The sequence below is a fragment of the Miscanthus floridulus genome, chromosome 12 (genome assembly GCF_019320115.1).
Source record: "Miscanthus floridulus cultivar M001 chromosome 12, ASM1932011v1, whole genome shotgun sequence".
NCBI classification, from domain to species: Eukaryota; Viridiplantae; Streptophyta; class Magnoliopsida; order Poales; family Poaceae; genus Miscanthus; species Miscanthus floridulus.
The window spans coordinates 40,882,335-40,901,430 of record NC_089591.1 but is presented as its reverse complement, the minus strand read 5'-3'; the positions used below and the strand labels follow the sequence as shown (position 1 = coordinate 40,901,430).

General features: G+C 43.1%; 1 protein-coding gene across 3 annotated transcripts; it reads left to right on the top strand.

The window, feature by feature from the left end:
• The first annotated feature begins 1,413 nt into the window (after positions 1-1,413).
• LOC136497763 (1,4-alpha-glucan-branching enzyme 2, chloroplastic/amyloplastic-like) lies at positions 1,414-18,554 on the top strand. 3 transcript variants are annotated; one of them, XM_066493617.1, is made up of 23 exons: positions 1,414-1,795; positions 5,616-5,737; positions 6,011-6,231; positions 6,581-6,679; positions 6,771-6,813; positions 7,001-7,060; positions 7,454-7,534; positions 7,631-7,747; positions 8,040-8,123; positions 8,745-8,866; positions 9,061-9,180; positions 9,818-9,947; positions 10,038-10,148; positions 10,353-10,481; positions 14,179-14,282; positions 14,795-14,939; positions 16,507-16,654; positions 16,779-16,879; positions 17,042-17,119; positions 17,387-17,542; positions 17,848-17,922; positions 18,027-18,170; positions 18,203-18,554. In XM_066493617.1, exons 1-22 carry the CDS (start codon positions 1,429-1,431, stop codon positions 18,120-18,122), a joined length of 2,709 nt encoding a protein of 902 aa, XP_066349714.1. In that variant the 5' UTR covers positions 1,414-1,428; the 3' UTR covers positions 18,123-18,170; positions 18,203-18,554. The 3 variants fall into 3 exon arrangements, with proteins under 3 accessions (XP_066349714.1, XP_066349713.1, XP_066349716.1); XM_066493616.1 differs by having other exon boundaries at positions 18,027-18,554; XM_066493619.1 differs by lacking the exons at positions 17,042-17,119; positions 17,387-17,542; positions 17,848-17,922; positions 18,027-18,170; positions 18,203-18,554 and having other exon boundaries at positions 16,729-16,867.
• The last annotated feature ends 542 nt before the right edge of the window (positions 18,555-19,096 follow it).

Genomic DNA, 19,096 nt, shown 5'->3' with positions numbered 1-19,096 from the left:
ATGTGGTTCGTGCTGTAAAAAAAACTCAGTGCTCATGGGTACTCATCTCTCATGGCGTCGCAACTTACCTGGACTGGCTCTCTCTTTCGGACATTGTTTCTGGAACCGCATGTGTAGGAGAGGAACAGGTGGGTCCCAGGAAATAGAGGCGATTTTGCTTAACATAAACAGAACAAGACATATCGTAGACGTTACGAGCGTGTTTAGCTTTAGGAAGTTGAATTTTGGGCTACTGTAGTACTTTCAGTTTTTATTTGACAATTAGTGTTCAAACATGAACTAATTAGGCTTAAAACGTTCGTCTCGCAATTTCCCACCAAACTGTACAATTAGTTTTTTTTCAGTCTACATTTAATGCTTCATGCACGGGCCGCAAACATTCGATGTAATAGGTACTGTAGCACTTTTATGGATTTAGAGGTGGAACTGAACACGCGCTACATTCAAATCTGACGGTTGGAATATGTCGCCGAGGCAACTGCTATATTTCAGACACCTAAAATATAGTAGATCTTTTTTTTATGAAATCAAATATAAAATGCTGGGAACATTTCGTATTCCCGTTCGTGATGCTAAGGATACGCATTAAATCCCACAGGGATGAGAATATGCTCCCTTCATTTCATTCGCTCGGACGATCGCCCTCTAGTCTCTTGGAAGATCTTTCCACCTGCGGACAAAAACATCCAAGCAAATTCATCTATTCTAGAAACCTAGGCCGCGTTTAGTTCCGGCCAAAGTTGACGTCCGCCAGGAAATACAGGTGTACTACAGCACACTATAGCATTTCGTTTGTATTGGGTAATAATTGTCCAAACATTGACTAATTAGGCTCAAAACGTTCGTCTCGCAAAGTACAATCAAACTGTGTAATTAGTTTTTAATTTCATCTACATTTAGTACTTCATACATATACCACAAGTTTGATGTGATGGAAAATCTTTTTTTTATATAGTGCCAAATTCAAAAAAAATTGGGGGAACTAAACATGACCCTAGACGGGGCACGATAGCGAACGCCAGTGCACGACACACGATCTACGGGGCACGAGCAAGCGCCGTCACCAGGCGCTAGAAGACACATGAAAGCAATGATGGAAACATGGCGCGAATAGCCGTGACTCTTGTGAACGAAGGAGCTAAGCACATCGCATTTTTTACGAGCGAGCCTCCCCTCTCAGAGAAAAACGGAGAGCCAGTAGTAGCTTACGGGACTACGGGACTTCTACTGGTGCTGGACTACTGGTAGGCGGTAGCGGGCTAGCGGCAGGCCTACTCAACGGAACGCGCTCCCAGCCGTTGGTTCGCGATCCCCACCGCACGTCTCCGTCCGTCCGCTGCCACCTCCGGCGCGGGCGCACGGGGAAGACGACGCCACACGCTCTTCCGCGGGCCCCCACCCTGCTGGCTTTTTCCCTCACCCATCCCCATGCAGCGCCACTGCCTTTCGCCTCCGCCGCACACGTTGCTCCCCCACTCCAGCACTCCTTCCCTCCCCAGTCCCCAGCCCTGCTCGCTCCCGCCGCGGGCTAATAATATCTCGCGCCGCTCCTGCTCGGCCTCAGCTGCCGCCACTCCCCTCCACGCGTGCACTCGCTTCGCGTGGGTGCGTACGTGCGGGCGGTTGGACTCGGATCTGCGGCTGGGTGCGTGCGGGATGGCGTCGTTCGCTGTGTCCGGCGCGGGCGCGAGGCTCGGGGGCGTGCGGCCCGGCGGCTCAGCGCGATCTGGCGGGGAGCGGAGGAGTGGGGTGGACTTGCCGACGGTGCTCTTCAGGAGGAAGGACGCCTTCTCTCGTACGGCTCCCCCTCGCTTCTCCCCCCTCCCCTCTATTGTTAGTCAGTCGGTCGCCGGCTGTGGACAGAATATTCACCCCGTTCGTTGGAGTTTGTTTGTCTTATAAATCGTTCTTTTTTCAATCAACGAATAATATTTTTTTCTCACACTAAATTAGCCGACTAGTACTTTTAGTCATGGTTTATCAACCAAACAAGTCCAAACGAACAGGGTGATTGTTGGCAGTCTTCCGAGGATATCCCATGAATATAGATTGATCGGTAGAGATGCGCATAATAAAATACAAAAAGACAACATATACACAAGAGTTAGACATGTTCGGATAATCTACTACAACGTAATACCATACTTTTATGATATGTTGGTTTGTATTGGCTATCGTATGATATTGTGTATTTTGAGGGTCCTCTACCCGCTTTATATAGCTGGGGGTAGGGTTAAAAGTCGATTATATCTAGGAGATAACTGGTAAGTAATAACATGTTACATGAATTATTGGATCGAATATCCTAACAGATCTCGTAGCATCTTCAGGATATCGCCCTTGATGTCTTGCGTTACACGTCGAGCAGTACTGTGCACCGTAAGTCTTCGTCTTGTGGGCTGGACCACTCTTGGCGGCGCAGCCCATGTAGTCTGTCGTGGGTATCTGGGATCGTACCCCCATAGCTAGTCCCCGTGCGCCTTGTATTCGGTGTGCAACACTGTCCTGAGCTTATCCGAGTTGGTGTAAACAAAGCCGAGCAGTCAGACTCATAGTCCGACCACCCTAATGAGTCGCCGAGCAGTTGTAGACCGTAACTGACCAGCTTAACTATCCGGCCGAGCCCGGGCTTACCCAAGCCCAAGTAAGACTTGACAGAAGGATGTAAGGAGCTCAAGTTCAAAATCAAAAATTTCCTCACTGTGAACCAAGTGTGCCCACTTAGAGTCCTACCACGAGAAAAAGAGATAATCTTCTTCAACTTCAGGAGGCACGGAGTCTTCCAATGAACAGATTAAAGAAAACGCACTCACCGCAAGGTAAAGTGTGCCCACTTAGTCTCCGAGCCTAATAATAGGTGACGTGGTCACGTGGTGCCAGGGCACAGAAAGTAGAAGAAAGACAGAAGACCAGCCAAACAGGCAACCAATCCACGGGCTGAGCCATGAAATGAAAAGCGCACATTCACCGCAAGGTGAATTGTGCCCATTTAGTCCCCGAGCCCAACAGTAGGTGACGTGGTCACGTGGTGCCATAGTCCAGAAAGTAGAAGAAAGAAAGAAGACTAGCCTACCAGGCAACCAGTTTATAGGCTGAGCCCTGAAATGAAAAATGCACATTCACCGCAAGGTGAAGCGTGCCTACTTAGTTCCCAAGCCTGACAGTAGGTGAAGTAGTCACGTGGTGCTAGGGTCCTCTTTAGGTGCTGGCCCAGTCCCCAATGTCGCTGGAAACCAGTGTAGAAATAAATACAATCATCGCGAGATGACGTGTACTCTCACGTAGTCCCCGAGTCTGTTGGAAGATTTTAAAGATATCTTGTAGCAAGGTCAAAGAATTTTTAATGAGAGCTTGCTAACGTCATCTGCCATGTACTTCATAAGACCCCGGATGTGATGCCCAAGATCAGCACCCTGATCCGAATAGCATGGAGCAACTTGATAGCACACCGATGAGACGTAGCAAGATCCGACCACCAAGGGAGTCCCCAGCTTAGCTGCCGACGCTTGCACGAAGAATCGGAACACCGAGGAGTCCCTAGCATAGCTGGTGAGCCCCAGCATAACTGACGATGAAGCCCATGCGATGAGCAGTCCAACCAACTGGTCGGCGGTGAAGTGAACGCCGAGCAGGAGTGAGCGCCGAGCAGTCCGACCAGTTGTTTGGCGGTGAAGTCCGTCTGATAGGTGGTTCGACCACCCGGACGATGATCATCTTGTCCAGTCCCTGAGCGTAAGCTCGTTGACTGAACCGTGCCCCTGTGAAACAAATGTGTAGAATGGGTAGTACATGATGTAAAAATAAAATATATGAACTCTGGAGAAGAATCAGCAATGGTGATGAAATAGCGTATGCAGCTCGGCGATCAGTTGGTGTGAACACTTAGTGTTATTCTGAAGATGTGTTTATATTTAATATAAACTGTCCGACCAGTTAGTGTGTAGCTGAGTCTCCAGCCCTAGCTAGCCTGTTAACCATAACGCGGAGCGCGGAGCTCATGTGCGTGTAGGAAGAGCAGGGCGTCGCTAAGGAGCCGCTGCCGACCACCCCTAACGCAGAGGGTAGGCGCTCGTGCACGTGTAGGGAGAAGTCAGAGATAGGGCCGTCTCTGGAAACATCCGAGCATCAACATGGTTGTTCGGGGATTTGCCTTAGGCTTAGCTGTATGTTATCTTTAAGATGATATACATGAAAGAAAATCGTTCGGAAAACAAACATGGGGAAAACAGCTCGGAGAAACATCACGGAGATATACGAATGTTGGAGAATATTTAGAAAAATATTAAAACGTGACTTAGCTTTAGACAGAACATCTTGTCGGCGGCGTATGGCGTTATCTGGTCGGCGTTGACGAAATTGTTTGACCCTCGAGTTTCTTGGTCGGCTTCTGATAGATCGGAACCGGAAGGTGGTCGGCGCCAAACCAGAGTGGTTAGAGCCGATTCCGTGAGGGAGAGGCAGTCGGCGAGCTTCTGGCCGACCTGATCGATGGATGCGATCAGATCATCGTTGTTGACCTGCTTCCTCGAGTAGCGGGGCAGCAGGCGGTGAGTTATTGGTGAAAACGACCTCGGAGGCGGTTCGAGATCGGATCTGCTGTTGCGGGCGTTGGTGTGGTCGGCGCAGAATCGATCTGCACCGGCTTGAAGATCTATCCGTCTCCGTCAACATTGATGACCCAAGAGATCAATCCGACCGTAAAGATCTGGCCGGGCTTTGGAGAGGACGAAGAGCTTGAAAAGTGTACCATCTTGTTCGTCATGGAAACAGCACGCACACCCCCATTTGGCGCACCAACTGTCGACAGAATATTGTTGGCAGTCCTCCAAGAGGTATCCCACGAAGGTAAATTGATCAGCAGAGGTGCGCGTAATCAAGAACAAGAAGGCAACAGAGACACAAGAGTTTGATAGGTTCGGGCCGTCTGCACGACGTAATACCCTACTCCTGTGGTCTGTTGGTTTGTATTGGCTATCGTATGATATTGCGTGTGTTTTGAGGGGGTCCCCTACCCGCCTTATATAGCCGGGGGTAGGGTTACAAGTCGGTTAGATCTAGGAGTTAACCGGTAAGTAATAACATGTTACAGGAATCACGGGATCGAGCATATCCTAACAGATCTCGTAGCATCTTCAGGATATCGCCCTTGATGTCTTGCGGTACACGCCGAGCAGTACCGTGCACCGTAAGTCTTCGTCTTGTGGGCTGGACCACCCCTGGCGGCGCAGCCCATGTAGTCTGCCGTGGGTATCCGGGGTCGTACCCCCCACACCGGTTCTCCTCGCTTCTCTCTCTCTACACTCGTGTGGCTTATGCGTATGTGCTTGCTGGTTCCAAGAGGGATTGCCCTGGATCCTGAGTGGTTCTGATTCTCATACGCGCTGCATTCTGACCGGTGGAAGCGATCGAGCGCGGTTCCTGAACCTGGAACCTGCATTTTGTTGCGCCAATATGCGTTAGTGTTACCAGTTGCTACAGCGATCGTTTCAACGTCTGAGCCAATGCGTTTCCTCGTTTTCTTCCTATTTTGCTTTCTCAATCGTCGCAGCCTGGATCGAAATTGGTGGTGTTATTTTCTCAGTTCTTATCAGTGGAGCTGGCTTTGGAAATTGCAGGTACCGTTCTGAGCTGTGCTGGTGCTCCTGGAAAGGTGCTGGTGCCTGGAGGTGGCAGTGATGACTTGCTTTCCTCCGCGGAGCCTGTCGTGGACACTCCAGAGCAGCATGAAGAACTACAGGTTCGATTGTCTCCCTTCTGTGCCTTCATGATGATACGCTTGCCCAAATGTCTGATGAAATCAAATTATGGGGGATGGTCAGCTTTTGCGCTCCTCATATCAGGCATTGTGCAAAGCCTCGTGCATTGTTGGTTAGGACACCGTGCTGGTTCTTGGGCTACTGACATGTTAGCTTGTGATCCCACCTACACCTAGCAAGAAGATCACTAAGGAATACACCATTTTGGTTATTTCTGCTGTTCTATATACAACTTATCTATTTCTTCGATGTAGATACCTGACGCAGAACTGGTTGTGGAGGAGAAGGCATACTCATCAGCAGCTAAAGCAACCTCAGCAGCGGCTGAAGCAAGCTCCAAAGTTGAGGCAGCCATCAAAGCCAAAGCACCACTCGTGGAGGAGAAACCACGAGTTATCTCCCCACCAGGAGATGGTCAGCGAATATATGAGATTGACCCAATGCTGGAAGGGTTTCGGGGCCACCTTGACTACCGGTAAGCTGTTAACCCTGAGCTAAGCTGCTGAAATCACGCTCCCCTCTTAATGGGATCATTCATCATGGTTTTGTGGCTGTATTAGAAAGCAGTTTGGAATTAATGACTGAAAAACATAACTTCTATATTTGAAACTCATAATGCAATATAAATTACTTTCATCGCTGCTTATCATTATTCAAACAGAGCAACTAAACTGATAAGAATGTGTAACTGGTAAGCGGGGTGTGCAATTTACTCTGCCGATGCGCCGACAATTGGACAAGTTGAGCTCCAATATTTGTTGCTTTTGTTGGGAAAAGTGCAAATTTGTCATTTTTTGCTTGGTTTGCCTTGGTGGATTCAACAGATACAGTGAATACAAGAGAATGCGTGCGGCTATTGATCAACATGAAGGTGGTTTGGATGCATTTTCACGCGGGTACGAAAAGCTTGGATTTACCCGCAGGTAAATTTACAGCCACATGAATATGCTCTTTTTAGTAAACCGGACATCATATGAGCAAATATTTATTACTTGTTTCCCCTTCCTTTTCCAGCGCTGAAGGTATCACTTACAGAGAATGGGCTCCTGGAGCATACGTATGTCTCAGCAAGTCTTGGCAATCAACTTTTTAACACTTGATAATGTTCATGGTTCACTTGAGACCTTGTGCACAAGACTTATACAGATAGTTCACACGAATATCGTGATTCTCTTCAAAGTGATAGTTTATCTTGCTGATCAACTCATTAAGATTTAAGAACTGATTCTTACATCTTACTGCAGTCTGCAGCATTAGTAGGTGACTTCAACAACTGGAATCCAAATGCTGATGCTATGACCAGAGTATGTCTACAGTTCTGCGATATTCCGTGTTTGCCTTGTAATTGTTGATATATTTCATCTACTGTGTCTATTTGACTTGTTCACACATTCCTTCAAGTTGAGCCTGAAGTTCTCAGATTAACAATATTGTATAAATTCAGTACAATGAATGCACTGATTCCTTGGTTCTATACTTCTGCTTAACCATCAATCAACCATCATATCATTTAATCCTAAATCCAAAAATTGATGCAAGGTGGCATGGATGTGGTTGTGTTATTAATGATCTGTAGAACATTTTTGCACATTTTAATGTGAGATAAGCTGATGAGGTTTCATTGCATACAAACACATTTCCATTTCATAAGTATTGTTTTTTCTATTTATCCTGATATATGGAATTATCACTTTTAGAATGAGTATGGCGTTTGGGAGATTTTCCTGCCTAATAATGCTGATGGTTCCCCTGCTATTCCTCATGGCTCACGTGTAAAGGTAGATTTTTCTGATTGGTTAGTCTGGGAGCGAAAGCATTCTTCAGATTGTGTCTGCTAAAGGGACTTGTTTTTTTCTCCTTCCTATTGTTTCTAGATACGGTTGGATACACCATCTGGTGTGAAGGATTCCATTCCTGCGTGGATCAAGTTTTCTGTCCAGGCTCCAGGTGAAATACCATACAATGGTATATATTATGATCCACCTGAAGAGGTATATGCTCTAGTTTTTGTCTTGCATTTTTAATAGCATTGGTTTTGATGCTTACCACTGCTTAGTATCATTTTATTTTCAACTTCTTTCTTATAGCATGTGGATACAGAACAATATTTTGAATCTTGGTAGTGACATATACAATATGTCTTCTTGTTAGTGGAAAGGATTCTGTGTGTCTTTGTTCCACTTGAGCCTCTTAGAGATGCCTGCTTACTCTTTTTTTGGTTCGCTTCTCTGTTTTAAACTTTTTCTGACCATTTACTAACGGTTTTTTACATGCACAATGCAGGAGAAATATGTATTCAAACACCCTCAACCTAAGCGGCCAAAGTCACTGCGGATATACGAATCACATGTTGGAATGAGTAGCCCGGTATGCCAATAAGTTATAATTTATTTATTTATTGCTGTGTTTATTGTTTAGTCCCTTATAGTCCATACCACTTCTGTAATATTTTTAACATCCAATTGTTCATATTTCTTCTGCAAAAGAGAAAGGAAGAAAAGCTGTTTGTTCTTCACTTAGCTGCTCTCTGTTTGTTCTTCACTTAGCTACTCTCTCAAACACATTGAATTCATGTGGCAGCTAGTCAGATTTTGGTACATCTTTAAATTGGTTAATGTGGAACTTAATTTGCATAAAGATTATAATATGTGTATATCAGGTCTTCTTCTATTTTCTTGCATGATTCCAAATTCCTTTTTTCCGTAAAGACATTCCATATTAACATAAATGGAAAACATGGTTTGTTGTTTCGAGAACTTAGTTATATGTGAATGTTGTCTTTGTGGTAATAAGTATTGCCATGTTAGTAGTTTCAGAATAGAAAGCTGTGCAAACTATTTGTAAGGATAAGAAAGACCATTTTAAATAAAGGTGGCTTATGGGTGATTGGTTTGTACCATTCTGTTGGGTAATTGAAGTTTCAGTACTAGAAACTATGATCATCTATACTTGAGATAAACTGAGTATTTTAGATGATCTGTTACACAGGAACCAAAGATAAATACGTATGCTAACTTCAGAGATGAGGTGCTGCCAAGAATTAAAAGGCTTGGATACAATGCAGTACAGATAATGGCAATCCAGGAACACTCTTATTATGCAAGCTTTGGGTATTCACACTTTCAATGGATGATACATCCATTTCTCTTCGTTGTTTATGTTTTTTTTTCATCCATCGGAACTCTTGCATCCTAAATGCTTTGTACAAACATAAACATTTGGATCCACTTCATTATTTTCGTAGGCCATACAACAATCCTTAGTTTTCTTACTTTATATGATTACTGTATACTTCCATTTTCAGGTACCATGTTACAAATTTTTTTGCACCAAGTAGCCGTTTTGGGACTCCAGAGGACCTAAAATCTCTGATTGACAAAGCGCATGAGCTTGGCTTGCTAGTGCTCATGGATATTGTTCATAGGTATGTCTGTTCAGTTATTCTAGACTGGGTCTATTTTTATAGGTTGCCTCGTTGGATGGCCCTATTTTTATCATGCAGTAGAATTGCACCATTGATTTTTTTTTGTTAGATGTATTAACTCAGTTGGAAGTTAAATGTATTTGACACCTATGAGTAGATACTTCTTGGAACCTTGCTTTATAAATAGTCACACAGATGGTGTGGATATGGACAGAGAAGCTCAGATGCAATAAACTCACTTACCTGGAAATTTTCTAGGTGATGCTACACTGCTACATAGAAGTTGTGAGTTGGGAAAGTATAGTTGGTTTCTTATGGATAAATGGTCCTAGGCGCCACTTATCATCCTCATTCCATTTACACATGTTCGCATAGTTACTGAGCTTAATCCATACTTGGTATATTTCTCGTAAGGGACGTAAAGAAGGAACACAACGTAGACACTTGCCAATATCTTTACGGAAGAGTTGTACAGGCAGTCAAATGGGCTTTAAGAAATCCACCTGCTTTAGCCAGTTGAAATTTGTATTCTGGCCTTTGTATTCTCAATAAGACGATAACTCAACATACTCCATGTCTCAATTGGTTTGTCCTTTTGAATTGCATAGATTTACCAATATTTCTGTGTATCCTGCAGTCATGCATCAAATAATACCTTGGACGGTTTGAATGGTTTCGATGGCACTGATACACATTACTTCCATGGTGGTCCACGGGGCCATCATTGGATGTGGGATTCTCGCCTATTCAATTATGGGAGTTGGGAAGTATGTAATGTGCACAATGTATTAGCTAATAGTTCCTATTTATCTTTCCATACATACATACATACATACGCAACATTATGTTTTGTGCAGGTTTTGAGATATCTGCTGTCAAATGCAAGATGGTGGCTTGAAGAATATAAGTTTGATGGGTTTCGATTTGATGGGGTGACCTCCATGATGTATACTCACCATGGATTACAAGTAAGTTTACCAGATGATTCTGGTAGTTTGATTTCACAGTTCTCCGGTGGTTGCATTGTGCTGTCCGTTTTCTGAAATAATTGCTCTGCATAATTACATGTATCACGTCTCCTAGGCCAACTACCAAGTCCAAGATAGCTTACCTTAGTTATACATGATGAAAGAGATATTTGACTTTTCTAAAATTGCTGTTATTTACTGTAGGTGGCATTCACTGGGAACTATGGTGAGTATTTTGGATTTGCCACTGATGTTGATGCAGTAGTTTACCTAATGCTGGTAAACGATCTTATTCATGGGCTTTATCCAGAAGCTGTTTCCATTGGTGAAGATGTAAGTGCTAACGATATTTTGGTGTTTTTCTTTTGTAAATACTCTTCTCAAAGCAATTAATTTAGTTGGTGCTTTTGTCCCCCCCTGAGGGACTAGGTTAGTATTATTCATTTTGGGAAGGAAGTCTATATTCCTATTTACCTTGCACGCATGTTCTCAGATTGCATTTAGTTCTTTAACATAATATGCAAGTGTCAATTGATTTGATATTATTGGTGAAAAGAAAAGGTCATGAAACCCGAAAGAAAACCGTTGGGGCGTAATCCTCTTAGCGACGCGCTATATCGGAACCCGGGTATGGTGTTAAATGGGCAAGGGCCGGGTCGGCACCCCCTTGGTGACGCGCCGTGTCGTGATCTGGGCATGGTGTCAAGTGAACAAGGATCGGGTCGTCGCTTCCTTAGTGGCGCGCTACATCGGCGTCCGGGTGTAGTGAAAAATGAACAAGGGTCTTCACATCTAAGTCGACGGGTGCGAAGAGTAAGGAAGCTAGTCGAACCAACTAGGATCCGTTTAGGTAGTTGGAATGTAGGGTCGCCTACAAGTAAGTTAAGAGAATTAGTTGATACCGCGACTAGGAGGCGTGTAAATATATATGCGTTCAAGAGACTAAATGGAAGGGTCAGAAGGCGAAGGAGGTGGACAATACATGTTTCAAGCTTTGGTACACAGGGACAGTCGCGAATAGAAATGGAGTAGGAGTTTTGATTGATAAGAGCCTCAAGAATGGTGTGATGGGAGTGAGAAGGCAAGGAGATAGGATTATCTTAGTTAAGCTTGTCGTTGGTGATATGGTCTTGAACGTAATTAGTGCGTATGCCCCCTAAGTAGGCCTTGACGAGAGTGCTAAGAGACAGTTCTAGAAAGACTTAGATGGCCTGATTAGAGCTGTACCTTGTAGTGAGAAGTTTTTTATAGGAGGAGATCTTAATGGGCATTTAGGTACTACAAGCACAGGTTTCGAGGCAGTTCATGAAGGTTTTGGGTATGGTAGTAAGAATCAGGAGGGGGAGGAAGTTCTGGACTTCGTGGTAGCTTTTGACCTGATGATAGCCAACACTTTCTTTAGAAAGAGAGAATCTCATCTAGTGACCTTCAGTAACGGACAACACTCTAACCAGATTGACTTTGTCCTCGCAAGAAGAAAGGACAAACTAGCATGCTTGGGTTGCAAGGTGATACCAGGGGAGTGTGTTGTTTCTCAACATAAGCTTTTGGTGGTAGACTTTCGTTTTCAAGTGCGTGCCCGTAGGGATAAACAAGCTAAGATTGAAAGAACAAAGTGGTGGAAACTAAAAGAGGAGACGTCAGAGGTATTCAGGGAAAGGGTTATCAAAGAGGGCTCTTGGAAGGAAGAAGAGGACAAACATGTGGGAGAAGATGGCAACCAACATTCGGAAGGTGGTCTCAGAGGTGTGTGGAGTAACCAAAGGAATAGGAGGCGGGGCTAAAGATATGTGGTGGAACAAGGAAGTCCAAAGGGCTATTAAGGCAAAGAAAGGATGTTATAGACGTTTGTACCATGACAGGAGTGTGGACAACATAGAGAAATACAAGGTGACAAAGAAGACTGCAAAGCGAGCTGTAATTGTGGCAAAGAGTAGAGCGTACGAGGATCTTTACCAACATTTGAGTACGAAGGAAGGAGAGAAGGACATTTATAGGATGGCTAGGGTTTGTGAGAGAAAGACAAGGGACTTCAACCAAGTTAAGTGCATTAAGGATGAAAGGGGGCATCTCTTGGTGAAGGAGGATGAGATCCGACATCGATGGCAAGAGTATTTTGACAAATTGTTCAATAGTGAGAATATGGACACAACCTTTCAGTTGGATGACTCTTTTGATGGCACCAATAGGCGCTTTCTGTGGAAAATCCAAGAATCTGAGGTCAGAGAGGCGTTGAAAAGGATGAAAGGAAGTAAGACGATGGGACCGGATGATATTCCAATCGAGGTGTGGAGATGCCTCGGGGACATAGCTATAGTATGGCTAACCAAGCTGTTGAACCATATTTTTCGATCGAACAAGATGCCTGACGAATGCTGGAGAAGTATATTGGTACCGATCTACAAGAATAAAGGGAATATTCAAAGTTGTACTAATTATCGGGGAATTAAGTTGATGAGCCATACTATGAAGCTATGGGAGAGAGTTATCGAGAATCGCTTGAGAGTAAAAACGCGGGTCTCTATGAACCAATTTGGTTTCATGCCCAGAAGGTCAACCATGGAAGCCATTTTCTTAATAAGACAAGTTATGGAGCGGTATAGGGAGATGAAGAAGGACCTACACATGGTTTTTATTGACTTGGAGAAGGCTTATGATAAAATACAAAGGAATGTTATGTGGTGGGCTTTGGACAAACATAAAGTCCCAACGAAGTACGGGCTTATTAAGGACATGTACAACAATGTTGTGACTAGTGTTCGAACAAGTGATGGAGACATGGATAACTTCCCGATTAGGATAGAACTATATCAAGGGTCAGCTTTGAGCCCTTATCTGTTTGCCTTAGTGATGGATGAGGTCACACGGGACATACAAGGGGACATACCTTGGTGTATGCTTTCCGCGAACGATGTAGTGCTAGTTGATGAAAGCCGGACATGAGTGAATCAGAAACTGGAGTTATGGCGGGAGACTTTGGAGTCCAAAGGTTTTAGACTCAGTAGAACTAAAACTAAGTATATGAGATGTGACTTTGGCACTACTAGTCGGGAGGTGGAAGATATTAGTTTGGAAGGTCAAGTAGTGCTTAGAAAGGATACCTTTCGATATTTAGGATCAATGCTACAGAGAGACGGGGATATTGATGAAGATGTTAGCCATAGAATCAAAGCAGAGTGGATGAAGTGGCGCCAAGCATCTGGTGTCCTATGTGACAAAAGGGTACCACAAAAGCTAAAAAGCAAGTTTTATAGGACGACGATTAGACCTGCTATGTTGTATGGTGCAGAATGTTGGCCTACAAAAAGACGACATGTTCAACAGATAAGTGTCGCGGAAATGCGTATGTTGCGGTAGATTTGCGGTCATACAAGAAGGGATCGAGTTCGGAACGATGATATACGTGATAGATTAGGGGTAGCACCAATTGAAGAAAAGCTTGTCCAACACCGGTTGAGATGGTTTGGACATGTCCAACGGAGACCTCTAGAGGCACCGGTGCGTAGTCGAATCTTAAACCAGGATAGTAACGTGAAGAGAGGCAGAGGAAGACCGAAGTTAACTTGGGTAGAGGCAATAATAGGAGACCGGAAAGGATGGAATATACCCAAAGACTTAGCCTTAGATAGGAGTGCTTGGAAAACAGCTATTCACGTGCCTGAACTTTGATGGGTTCTGCTGGGTTTCAACTCTAGTCTACCCCAACTTGTTTGGGACTTAAAGGCTTTGTTGTTGTTGTTGGTAGTGGTGGTGAAAAGAAAAGGTCATCCTCATAAATATCTTGAGAATGTTGACCTGGAATGCTATTACGATGGTAGATTTTGCAAAAGGAACAAGGTTTAACATACATGCAAAGTAGTTATGGACTCCAACTGTACACATGCCTGGGCCTATACCGGTATTATTAAACTTCTGTGGGTTTAAGATTCTAAAAATATGGCTTTTGAACATCAACATGACAGTCGCATGCAAATAGGAGGTTCAGCCAGATCTTCAGCATTCATTGTTCAACTTATCTAATTATGTTCAGGTCAGCGGAATGCCTACGTTTTGTATTCCTGTCCAAGATGGTGGTGTTGGTTTTGATTATCGCCTTCATATGGCTGTCCCAGACAAATGGATTGAACTTCTGAAGTAAGTGGTCTAATATTAGTGGTTACATATGCAAAATGGTATATTTGAGTTCTTAATTGATTCAAGTCTACATTTATGTTATTCTTTAGATGATATTTGTGGTATCAGGTTCAATATGAGAAGTGTCAATAACATAGTACCTTCATTCTCTTTTATCGTCCCAAAACACATGTAGTCATTATTTAATCTTTTTGCCCCAAATATCTAAAAAAATGCTTTAGGTTTGTCGCAGGGAAAAGATATTAGTAGAATTATCATCAAATGGCAAAGCTAGTACTTCCTTATCATTATGTCTATAATATTTTTTAGTTTTAGATATAACGACAGTCAGAGCATGCAATGGTCAAAGGTGTATTGGGACCATGCCAGTATTTTATGTGACAAGTAAAATATGTGTCCTTCATGTACATATTTCCTACTTTGAGCTGGAATGTTAGTACCTCATACATATTCTGGGTAGTTCCAAATAAACATATGATATGATCAAATTTAAACATTCTCTATTACCACAGGCAAAGTGATGAATATTGGGAAATGGGTGATATCGTGCACACCTTAACAAATAGAAGGTGGCTAGAAAAGTGTGTCACTTATTGTGAAAGTCATGATCAAGCTCTAGTTGGTGACAAGACAATTGCATTCTGGTTGATGGATAAGGTACTAGCTGTTACTCTTATGGTTTTCTATCAGATCGCTTGTCTTTCTTGGGATAGTGATTTGTTTGTTCACTAGTCATTAGCCGCATGGGCAAACTGAGCACGTTACTTGATACTAATGCAATGATTGCTAAGAGCAGTGTGTATGGTGATTTGCTAATCAGTTGAACACACACATCTTCTTGCAAATACTTTTCAGTCAGTAAAACTTAACTGACTAATGAATCATCTATCAAATATTTTGCTAAGAAAGTCATTACAGAAAACAGGGCAAGGATGAGTCCAACTCACCTATGATAACTCTGTAAATTGGCAGCTTCAATCAAAACTATCAGATTGGTTTATGCTGATAGCTGAGGAGAAACCAGAAATTTGTTTTACCCAATTAAAATCAATCTGGTTGCAGTTTTTGGCAACTGGATCTGATTTTTGTAACTGCTTCTGAAATATCTAGGAGTCCCTTGAGCATAGATCTTGTAGGTCTACTGGTCGAGGCGCTATGCTCCCTCCTATTTAAAGGACATAGCTAAACTAATATTATCAGGAGAAACACATAAGATCTATCTGTGTCAATGTTTTAAATAGCGGGCTAAGCCCCTTAGCGGCTGCCTCTCCCAAAGGCTAAGAAAGGCCATAGTGGGCTAAGCCATTTAGCGGCTGAGCAAAAAATATGTCAAACATCAGGTAATTTTGCACATAATAAACATAAGAAGATGAAGACATGTGCAGAACAAAGTGATAGCTGAGGCTAAATACCAACAGTAGTAGCGCAGTACAAAAAAAATCCTAAGTTGCCAAACTGGACCTAAGTAAATCCAGGCATTCACAGCGTTAATGTGTTGCTGATCGAAGCAAATTAGTGAAGTGTTAAAGCGGGAAAGGAAGAAGGAAGTTGCCGGTAGAAGCAACAGCAGCAGCGGACAGTCGAAGCAAATCCTCGAATCGGGACCGCCGCCGCCAGTCGAAGCAACTACTCGTGCTGGGACCTGGGACCGCCGCCGCCACTGTCGTCTGAAGAAAACCTCACGTCGTGACTCCAACACAGTGTATTGACTGGTTTTGGGCTGGTGTGTGATTTGGGCCGGATGGTGTAAAAGCCCATGCTGAGTTTGGCTTGATAGCGGCGCTATGATGCCTCCGTTTTAGCGCTCTTTAGCGCGCTTTTAGCCGCTATTAGCGGCAAACTCCATTTAGCGCCAAAAGTGACATAGCTTAGCGGCGGAGCTTCCCAAACGCTAAATCCCGCTATTTAGAACTATGATCTGTATTATTTGATGGCTTCTTGACCAAAGGACATTTAGGTGTTCCATCTTGCATTTGTTTATTCATTAATGTGTCCTTGTATGTTTTATCTTTAGTTACCCAGAGTATTGAAGGGCTTTCTATGGTTGCGCATTGAAGATAATTTTTTTTATGCTTTTTGGTTTCTCCTAGAAAAGCACACTTCCACTTAAATATCATCACATATTGTTGATACTCAGTACATGCAGAAGTGTAGCATTGTGCTGTAAACTGCTGGTTCACAATAGAACAGAATGACATGAACATCTCGACTTCTTTTCCTGCAGGATATGTATGATTTCATGGCTCTGGACAGGCCTTCAACACCTCAAATCGATCGTGGGGTAGCATTACATAAAATGATTAGGCTTGTCACAATGGGTTTAGGAGGTGAAGGCTATCTGAATTTCATGGGAAATGAGTTTGGGCATCCCGGTTAGTCTTTTCAATTTTATTGCATGTTGCATAGTTACGAGTTATAATGTATTTCTTCTTTGTCTGGCATGTAGCCTACTTCATCAGAGGAGGAAGTTATGACTAGTTTCATTTTACGTGGCAGAATGGATAGATTTTCCAAGAGGTCCTCAAAGTCTTCCAAATGGCTCTGTCATTCCTGGGAATAACTGTAGCTTTGATAAATGCCGTCGTAGATTTGACCTTGTAAGTTTAACTATGCTACTATATTCTTTCAACATATCTGGATTGGCCACATATTTCTTGGTAAATCTTGCTGGGGAAAGATCAATAATGTTCTATATAAGCTAATACTACCATATGTTATCATTGTTGTTGAATACAATTTTAATCCATCTTTTTTTCCAGGGAGATGCAGATTATCTTAGATATCGTGGTATGCAAGAGTTTGATCAGGCAATGCAACACCTTGAGGGAAAATATGAAGTATGTCACTGGTTTATCTCTGTTGCACAATAACTTACCAGTTACCACTAAATTTCTATACAACAACACCAACAAAGCATCTAGTCCCACGCAAGTTGGGGTAGGCTCGCTGTTAGAATTTCTATCTCGTTATTTTTTTTATATTAGTAGGGAGTCTAAAACAAATTAATAAATTGAGGAAAACTGCTGGAGAGGAGGATATGGAATTTCTCTCTGTAGGAGGGTGATTGGTGCATTTTACTGATGAAATGTGCAATATTATTTCAGTTCATGACATCTGATCACTCATATGTATCACGGAAACATGAGGAGGATAAGGTGATCATCTTCGAGAGAGGAGATTTGGTCTTTGTGTTCAACTTCCACTGGAGCAATAGCTATTTTGACTATCGTGTTGGTTGTTTCAAGCCTGGGAAGTACAAGGTATGCAACTCTTTTGCATTCATCTGTATTTTCGTTATCCAACCTTTCATCACTGTTGGGGTTCTAACAATATTTTTCCATCATGGATAAATCTGTTGCTGGAGATTATGTGGTCTGTAGTCATGTAGCAGTTTAGCACTCCTATAATTTATTTTTATCTTCACTAAATTATGAACTTCTATCGACTTCTTCATCGAACTCTGTAATACTGAAATTTGTTTCCAAAATGTACTCAAATCAGCCCATTTGGGGACACAAATGTGTTGTGCTGGATGCTGATGGCTTTTCTCTTTTTTCCTTGTCAGATCGTGTTAGATTCTGACGATGGCCTTTTCGGTGGATTTAGTCGGCTTGATCATGATGCTGAGTACTTCACTGCTGTAAGTCCTGGTTCTGAGTATTGCGGCACACAGTCTGCTTCTCTTATTTTATTGCCCCCCTACATCATCTAAGATAACGACCCATTTTCTGATGTTTATTACAGGACTGGCCGCATGACAACAGGCCGTGTTCTTTCTCGGTCTATGCACCCAGCAGAACAGCGGTCGTATATGCACCTGCTGGTGCAGAGGACGAATAGGGCGCACAACCGCACAACAGCGGTTATTGGGGAAGAACTTCAGGGATGTACTGCTGGTGGCCTGACACCACTGCGAGATGCGATCACGCGCGATGCTGCCGGATGTTGTTGCTCGAGACCGCGTGGCAGGACGATCAGCTATTCAGGTGGATAGGTTAGCTTATCGATGAGCTCTCGCTTTCGGAGTGACTGGTGAAGGAAATGGACCGCGCGCACCATGTGGTTTTGTACATATGGCATCAGTAGGCATCGTCTCATTGATCTCTCTGAATCAATCATTTACGTTATACTGCTTAGCTGTGTTAACAAGCCAGTGAAAATCTGGTCTTTTGCTAATTGCTACCATACCAAACCTCGGCGTGCTGCTGTGCTTTATTTTTCAATACGGTGACGTCTGCGTAACTACGTCTCGTGCATATGCTCTTTGTGTACCCTACCTACGGCTCTGTTCATGTTAGCAGCAACAGTTGTCCATACACAGCGGCTATGCAGCAATCAGAAACGAAGCCGTCTAAGGAGACGGCAAATGGGTATCGAAATCTAATGGAATTTTTATCCCATTAGAGTATGGATGAATTAATTTCTAAATCTGTTGGTTTCATAGTGGATAGAATGTCATACCCATCGGATAGGTGGATACGGGTATGGTTATATCTTACACAAACTTCCAAATTGTGTAAAAAAAAATCATCCTCTATCCTGATATTTTGTGTTATTCTTTATGCCTAACCTATAATATTGCAATCCTTCTGTTTTATGTGGTGTTGTGATCTTGATCTAGTTATTTGGTGAGTTGGTTTTTTATGTCCTCGATTGAGTTGTAGTTGAAAACTTAAAAATTATTGAATAGTGTTCTATTATGAGCTAATGAACTTGAGTTGCGTTGATGCATGACTTTTTATGACTCTCTCTGATATGCTTATTAATATGGTCGTAATGACATACACTCGATATATATTATTAGCTCATATGGT